General features: G+C 48.2%; 1 protein-coding gene across 1 annotated transcript in view; it reads left to right on the forward strand.

The window, feature by feature from the left end:
• The window catches only part of LOC142294884 (carbohydrate sulfotransferase 11-like), a 31752-nt gene extending 24700 nt beyond the window's left edge, over positions 1-7052 (forward strand). The window contains exon 2 of the mRNA XM_075337946.1: positions 6256-7052. Coding sequence (XP_075194061.1) covers positions 6256-7052 — 797 coding nt within the window. The remainder of the gene's footprint in view (positions 1-6255) is intronic.
• The last annotated feature ends 1931 nt before the right edge of the window (positions 7053-8983 follow it).

Here is an 8983-nt window from a genome sequence, read left to right on the forward strand (position 1 = left end):
GCACTCTGGTGACATCACTGCAGTCAGCTCTGTAACATCACTGCAGTCAGCTCTGTAACATCACTGCACTCTGGTGACATCACTGCAGTCAGCTCTGTAACATCACTGCACTCTGGTGACATCACTGCTGTCAGCTCTGTAACATCACTGCACTCTGGTGACCTCACTGCACTCCACTCTGTAACATCACTGCACTCCAATGACATCACTGCACTCGGCTCTGTAACATCACTGCACTCTGGTGACATCACTGCAGTCAGCTCTGTAACATCACTGCACTCTGGTGGCATCACTGCAGTCAGCTCTGTAACATCACTGCACTCCGGTGACATCACTGCAGTCAGCTCTGTAATATCACTGCACTCTGGTGACATCACTGCTGTCAGCTGTGTAACATCACTGCACTCCGGTGACATCACTACAGTCAGCTCTGTAACATCACTGCACTCTGGTGACATCACTGCAGTCAGCTCTGTAACATCACTGCACTCTCGTGACATCACTGCAGTCAGCTCTGTAACATCACTGTACTCTGGTGACATCACTACAGTCAGCTCTGTAACATCACTGCACTCTGGTGACATCACTGCTGTCAGCTATGTAACATCACTGCACTCCGGTGACATCACTGCAGTCAGCTCTGTAACATCACTGCACTCTGGTGACATCACTACAGTCAGCTCTGTAACATCACTGCACTCTGGTGACATCACTGCAGTCAGCTCTGAACATCACTGCACTCTGGTGACATCACTACAGTCAGCTCTGAACATCACTGCACTCTGGTGACATCATTGCAGTCAGCTCTGAACATCACTGCACTCTGGTGACATCATTGCAGTCAGCTCTGAACATCACTGCACTCTGGTGACATCACTGCTGTCAGCTCTGAACATCACTGCACTCTGGTGACATCACTACAGTCAGCTCTGAACATCACTGCACTCTGGTGACATCACCACAGTCAGCTCTGTAACATCACTGCACTCTGGTGACATCACTGCAGTCAGCTCTGTAACATCACTGCACTCTGGTGACATCCCTGCACTCCGCTCTGTAACATCTATGCACTCCAATGACATCACTGTAGTCAGCTCTGTAACATCACTGCACTCTGGTGACATCACTGCAGTCAGCTCTGTAATATCACTGCACTCAGGTGACATCACTGCAGTCAGCTCTGTAACATCACTGCACTCTGGTGACATCACTGCAGTCAGCTCTGTAACATCACTGCACTCCGGTGACATCACTGCACTCAGCTCTGTAACATCACTGCACTCTGGTGACATCACTGCAGTCAGCTCTGTAACATCACTGCACTCTGGTGACATCCCTGCACTCCGCTCTGTAACATCTATGCACTCCAATGACATCACTGTAGTCAGCTCTGTAACATCACTGCACTCTGGTGACATCACTGCAGTCAGCTCTGTAACATCACTGCACTCTGGTGACATCACTGCAGTCAGCTCTGTAACATCACTGCACTCTGGTGACATCCCTGCACTCCGCTCTGTAACATCTATGCACTCCAATGACATCACTGTAGTCAGCTCTGTAACATCACTGCACTCTGGTGACATCACTGCAGTCAGCTCTGTAACATCACTGCACTCCGGTGACATCACTGCAGTCAGCTCTGTAACATCACTGCACTCTGGTGACATCACTGCTGTCAGCTGTGTAACATCACTGCACTCCGGTGACATCACTAGAGTCAGCTCTGTAACATCACTGCACTCTGGTGACATCACTGCAGTCAGCTCTGTAACATCACTGCACTCTGGTGACATCACTGCAGTCAGCTCTGTAACATCACTGTACTCTGGTGACATCACTACAGTCAGCTCTGTAACATCACTGCACTCTGGTGACATCACTGCTGTCAGCTATGTAACATCACTGCACTCCGGTGACATCACTGCAGTCAGCTCTGTAACATCACTGCACTCTGGTGACATCACTACAGTCAGCTCTGTAACATCACTGCACTCTGGTGACATCACTGTAGTCAGCTCTGAACATCACTGCACTCTGGTGACATCACTACAGTCAGCTCTGAACATCACTGCACTCTGGTGACATCATTGCAGTCAGCTCTGAACATCACTGCACTCTGGTGACATCATTGCAGTCAGCTCTGAACATCACTGCACTCTGGTGACATCACCACAGTCAGCTCTGTAACATCACTGCACTCTGGTGACATCACTGCAGTCAGCTCTGTAACATCACTGCACTCTGGTGACATCCCTGCACTCCGCTCTGTAACATCTATGCACTCCAATGACATCACTGTAGTCAGCTCTGTAACATCACTGCACTCTGGTGACATCACTGCAGTCAGCTCTGTAACATCACTGCACTCAGGTGACATCACTGCAGTCAGCTCTGTAACATCACTGCACTCTGGTGACATCCCTGCACTCCGCTCTGTAACATCACTGCACTCTGGTGACATCACTGCAGTCAGCTCTGTAACATCACTGCACTCAGGTGACATCACTGCAGTCAGCTCTGTAACATCACTGCACTCTGGTAACATCACTGCACTCCGGTGACATCACTGCAGTCAGCTCTGTAACATCACTGCACTCCGGTGACATCACTGCAGTCAGCTCTGTAACATCACTGCACTCCGGTGACATCACTGCAGTCAGCTCTGTAACATCACTGCACTCTGGTGACATCACTGCAGTCAGCTCTGTAACATCACTGCAGTCAGCTCTGTAACATCACTGCACTCTGACATCACTGCAGTCAGCTCTGTAACATCACTGCACTCTGGTGACATCACTGCTGTCAGCTCTGTAACATCACTGCACTCTGGTGACCTCACTGCACTCCACTCTGTAACATCACTGCACTCCAATGACATCACTGCACTCGGCTCTGTAACATCACTGCACTCTGGTGACATCACTGCAGTCAGCTCTGTAACATCACTGCACTCTGGTGGCATCACTGCAGTCAGCTCTGTAACATCACTGCACTCCGGTGACATCACTGCAGTCAGCTCTGTAATATCACTGCACTCTGGTGACATCACTGCTGTCAGCTGTGTAACATCACTGCACTCCGGTGACATCACTACAGTCAGCTCTGTAACATCACTGCACTCTGGTGACATCACTGCAGTCAGCTCTGTAACATCACTGCACTCTCGTGACATCACTGCAGTCAGCTCTGTAACATCACTGTACTCTGGTGACATCACTACAGTCAGCTCTGTAACATCACTGCACTCTGGTGACATCACTGCTGTCAGCTATGTAACATCACTGCACTCCGGTGACATCACTGCAGTCAGCTCTGTAACATCACTGCACTCTGGTGACATCACTACAGTCAGCTCTGTAACATCACTGCACTCTGGTGACATCACTGCAGTCAGCTCTGAACATCACTGCACTCTGGTGACATCACTACAGTCAGCTCTGAACATCACTGCACTCTGGTGACATCATTGCAGTCAGCTCTGAACATCACTGCACTCTGGTGACATCATTGCAGTCAGCTCTGAACATCACTGCACTCTGGTGACATCACTGCTGTCAGCTCTGAACATCACTGCACTCTGGTGACATCACTACAGTCAGCTCTGAACATCACTGCACTCTGGTGACATCACCACAGTCAGCTCTGTAACATCACTGCACTCTGGTGACATCACTGCAGTCAGCTCTGTAACATCACTGCACTCTGGTGACATCCCTGCACTCCGCTCTGTAACATCTATGCACTCCAATGACATCACTGTAGTCAGCTCTGTAACATCACTGCACTCTGGTGACATCACTGCAGTCAGCTCTGTAATATCACTGCACTCAGGTGACATCACTGCAGTCAGCTCTGTAACATCACTGCACTCTGGTGACATCACTGCAGTCAGCTCTGTAACATCACTGCACTCCGGTGACATCACTGCACTCAGCTCTGTAACATCACTGCACTCTGGTGACATCACTGCAGTCAGCTCTGTAACATCACTGCACTCTGGTGACATCCCTGCACTCCGCTCTGTAACATCTATGCACTCCAATGACATCACTGTAGTCAGCTCTGTAACATCACTGCACTCTGGTGACATCACTGCAGTCAGCTCTGCAACATCACTGCACTCAGGTGACATCACTGCAGTCAGCTCTGTAACATCACTGCACTCTGGTGACATCACTGCAGTCAGCTCTGTAACATCACTGCACTCCGGTGACATCACTGCAGTCAGCTCTGTAACATCACTGCACTCAGGTGACATCACTGCAGTCAGCTCTGTAATATCACTGCACTCCAGTGACATCACTGCCGTCAGCTCTGTAACATCACTGCACTCTGGTGACATCACTGCAGTCAGCTCTGAACATCACTGCACTCCGGTGACATCACTGCAGTCAGCTCTGTAACATCACTGCACTCTGGTGACATCACTGCAGTCAGCTCTGTAACATCACTGCACTCCGGTGACATCACTGCAGTCAGCTCTGTAACATCACTGCACTCTGGTGACATCACTGCAGTCAGCTCTGTAACATCACTGCACTCTGGTGACAGCACTGCAGTCAGCTCTGTAACATCACTGCACTCTGGTGACATCACTGCAGTCAGCTCTGTAACATCACTGCACTCTGGTGACATCACTGCAGTCAGCTCTGTAACATCACTGCACTCCGGTGACATCACTGCAGTCAGCTCTGTAACATCACTGCACTCTGGTGACATCACTGCAGTCAGCCCTGTAACATCACTGCACTCTGGTGACATCACTGCACTCCGCTCTGTAACATCACTGCACTCTGGTGACATCACTGCAGTCAGCTCTGTACATCACTGCACTCTGGTGACATCACTGCAGTCAGCTCTGTAACATCACTGCACTCTGGTGACATCACTGCAGTCAGCTCTGTAACATCACTGCACTCTGGTGACATCACTGCTGTCAGCTCTGTAACATCACTGCACTCAGGTGACATCACTGCTGTCAGCTCTGTAACATCACTGCACTCTGGTGACATCACAACAGTCAGCTCTGTAACATCACTGTACTCCGGTAACGTCACTGCAGTCAGCTCTGTAACATCACTGCACTCTGGTGACATCCCTGCACTCCGCTCTGTAACATCACTGCACTCTGGTGACATCACAACAGTCAGCTCTATAACATCACTGCACTCTGGTGACATTACTGCTGTCAGCTCTGTAACATCACTGCACTCTGGTGACATCACTGCAGTCAGCTCTGTAACATCACTGTACTCCGGTAACGTCACTGCACTCCGCTCGGTGATATCGCCACATCTGACATAGCTAGATGCAGAACGAGTCATAGTTTTTCTTGGTAGTATTTTCAGATATATGTATGGTTTGATCCCGTAAAAAAAAATTCGGTTCTGGTTCGTAATTGATCCTGGTTATCTGGCCGGACGCCGGTCCCCATATAAGTCTAAGGGGACCAGAATCTGGTGATTAAAAATGGTGGTAGAAGAGATAGGAGCAGGTACACTATACTTACCCAGGCTGTGGCATGTCTGTGACACTGCTCCCGCGGCCTCTCATTCACTTCCGGGGCCGTTCATTTACCATCATTGCATATGCACGGCTTTCCCTGCCCACCGGCGTCTGTGATTGGTTGCAGTCAGACAGCGCCCCCAGCCCGTGTGCTGCCTGTCTGAAGCTTCCAATCACAAACCCGGTCTGCGTTTCTATAGCGTACAGTAAATATAAATAAGTAAAAAAAAAAATTGGAGTGTGGTCCCCCCATATTATGATACCCAGCACAGATAAAGCCATGGCTACAGGCTGCAGCCACCAACTGTGCATCAAAATAGGAGGAACTGCATGTGGCTGTTTTTTTTTGTTTTTTATTTTAGTCATGTCAATAAATGATTTAAAAGACAAGCGTGCGGTATCCCCCCCCCCCCCCCCCCCCCCAATTTTGATACCTAGCCAAGATAAAGCTGATAGCTGGGGGCTGGTATTCTCAGGCTGGGGAAACCCATGGTTTTTGGGCCGCCCCCAGCCTAAAAATAGCAAACTGCAACCGGCCAAGATTGTCACATCCAATAGTTGCGACAGTCCCGGAACTTTACCTGGCTCTTCTCGATTGTCCTGGTGCGGTGCCACTAAGCCCTACATTAGTAATGGAGACATCTATGAAATCCTCCCCATTACTAATCTGTAAGTGAAAGTAAATTAACCCAAACACTGAAAAAATCCTTTATTATTACTGGGTTTTATCCTCTTCGCTTTCATCAGGAACCAGAGAAGAACCGAGGAGGACGTCCATCACCTTAGACTCCTTCCTTCACGTCCAACAACTTCGGAAAAAGCAACTGAAACATTTCTGTAACAGATTTCCACAATTGCGCAGCATGAACACATCGGGCTCCGCAGAACATCTTCTGTCCAGTATGACCTTGAGCCACAAGCTCATGACGCTTTACTGTAAACCAGCAGATGTGACCATTGATGGGTGGGAAGAGCTGGTACAAGCCATGGAAAGAAGATCTGATGTTACACTAAGGAACCCTCTACCTGTGGATGACTCCGTTCCTGATGACTTGTCCAAGTTCAACCCGACAATGTTCACCCAAGTGCTGCGGACTTACTCCAAGGTTCTGTTTGTTGGGGATCCATTTGAAAGGTTGGTGTCTATGTACATGCAGGGCAACGCCGGGGAGATCTCCTTCGAAGAGTTCATTGAGGACATTCTCCTGATGGAGACCGGAGAGGGCGGTGTCTCATCCAGCTCCGTCATCACTTTGTGTTACCCGTGTTTTGTCCATTATGACTACATAGTGATGGTCGACTTCCTTCGTGCCGAACTCCCTCATCTACTCAGAAGAATCGGTTTACCAGATCTGGTGGAGCCACCGCCGTCCATAGATCGGCAGATCAGGGTGACTTCACGGTGGCTCTCCAATAACTTGTTCCGTCGGCTCGGCAGGCAGCAGTCTCTGCAGCTTTCTCGTCTCTTCTCTTGGGACTTTGCCGCTTTCCCATTGCACAACAGCTTACTTGGAAAAAGGACATTGGCCAAAAATGTGTCCTGATCGTAATCTGGATTATTTTTTTTTTTTTTTCAGATTAAATTTTATGTTAAATTTTAACCATTTATTTTCTTTAAAAGGGATTTGAAAAACTCGGCTTTATTTAAAAAACCGCACCACCTCTGACCATGAGTTGTGTCTGGTATTGCAACTCAGCCTCATTGACGTATACTGCAATACCAGGCACAACCCATGGTCAGGGGTGGCGCTGTTTCTGAATGAAAGCAACCATATTTTTCTAATCCTGGATAACCGCTTTAATTACCTTTTAGACTTTCACAAGTAATTTCTAACTCAACCAACAAAAATTGTCCATTGACATCCAAAGAAGACAACCATGGTGTCATGGTTCTGATCCGTGGTACTCTGCTCTCCATCAAAGTCGGTGTTCTGTTTTGTATTTTGCGTTGGTGGACGGATGATTTTCCGTCCTCAGTTCCTGTGCTGGTGTTGGGAGGGGCCTTGTTCTGCTTCATTAGGGAGCCACCTCACCCGAAACGCCGCCAGTCGTAGTTTCTGCCTTCAGTAAGTGCTCTGGCTCCCGTTTTTGATTTGATCTTGTCCTCCTACCCTGGACCTTTTGTTACCCCCTCTCCTTCCGTGTCCTTGACTCTGACGTTGTTTCCACGGCTCCTGACCTCCGTCTTTTACCCCGACCTTTGCTCCGCTTTTCCCCAGTGTACCTTACGTGACTTCCTTGCTTCTGACCTCCGACTTGTACCCTAACCTCAGGTCCGCTTTTCCCCAGTATACCTTACGTGACTTCCTTGCTTCTGACCTCCGACTTGTACCCTAACCTCAGGTCCGCTTTTGCCCAGTATACCTTACGTGACTTCCTTGCTTCTGACCTCCGACTTGTACCCTAACCTCAGGTCCGCTTTTGCCCAGTATACCTTACGTGACTTCCTGGCTTCTGACCTCCGACTTGTACCCTGACCTCACCTCCACTTCCCCCCTATGTACCTTTATATGACTTCCTGGCTTCTGACCTCCGGCTTGTGCGCTGATTTCGGCTTTGCTTCATCCCTGTGTTCCATATGTTACCTCCTGGCTCCTGACCTCCGGTTTGTTTGACTTACCTTTCATTAGTTGCTTCTGGTAACACGTAGTGGTAGTTCGTCACACATGCGTTCTTTAATACTTATTGATATCACTAGGGGTGCGTTTACTTTTGCAACCCATTTTTATTGCTCCATTGTGTCTCAAATGAAAAATGACTGCATCTTGCAAATAGGAATTTTTCTGTTTTTTAATAAAACCTCTCTCGTCTTGTGTACACAGCTTTTGTGCAGACCTATGTGTCGCTGTGGTCCCTTATCTCCTCTGCTAGTGTATAGATTAGTTACAGAGGTGCCTGAGTAACATTTGGCTTCAGTATCGGACTACACACAGTTTGTAATTGGTTTTTAGTCTGTAACCACTGAAACACATGGGTGTGTATAGGAGCTGTATACACAAATCGGTAAAAATAATTCCTAATCTATACTATTTGCAAAATTGCATCACTTTTTGAATATTACGGATACATTGTTGCAATAAAACAATGGTTTCTGGTGCAATGGTGAATGCACTAATAAATCCATATGCAGTGAGCTCCCCCTTGTGGTGACTGCAGATAGATGCAGCCATGATGTAATGAAAAAGAAGAAAAAATATCCAGCTTCCAGAATAATAGTAAAACTGCTGCAATTTTATTTAGGACGTGATAAATGACACAATGACAAAAATAGGGAGCCCATATGTGGCATAAGGCTACGCGTTTCGAACGCTGCCTGCGTTCTTTGTCAAGCCTAGATGTAATGCCATGATGTAATGCTCGAGCTGTCACTCAAGATTGGACAGTCAGTGTCAGTGCACAATCTGCCCTTCTTCAGTCCATTGCTGATACAGAGGCACCACTGGCACTCACGATAGGTTGGCGTCAGCACTGACAA

Source organism: Anomaloglossus baeobatrachus, chromosome 3, assembly GCF_048569485.1.
Source record: "Anomaloglossus baeobatrachus isolate aAnoBae1 chromosome 3, aAnoBae1.hap1, whole genome shotgun sequence".
In the NCBI taxonomy this organism is placed as follows: domain Eukaryota; kingdom Metazoa; phylum Chordata; class Amphibia; order Anura; family Aromobatidae; genus Anomaloglossus; species Anomaloglossus baeobatrachus.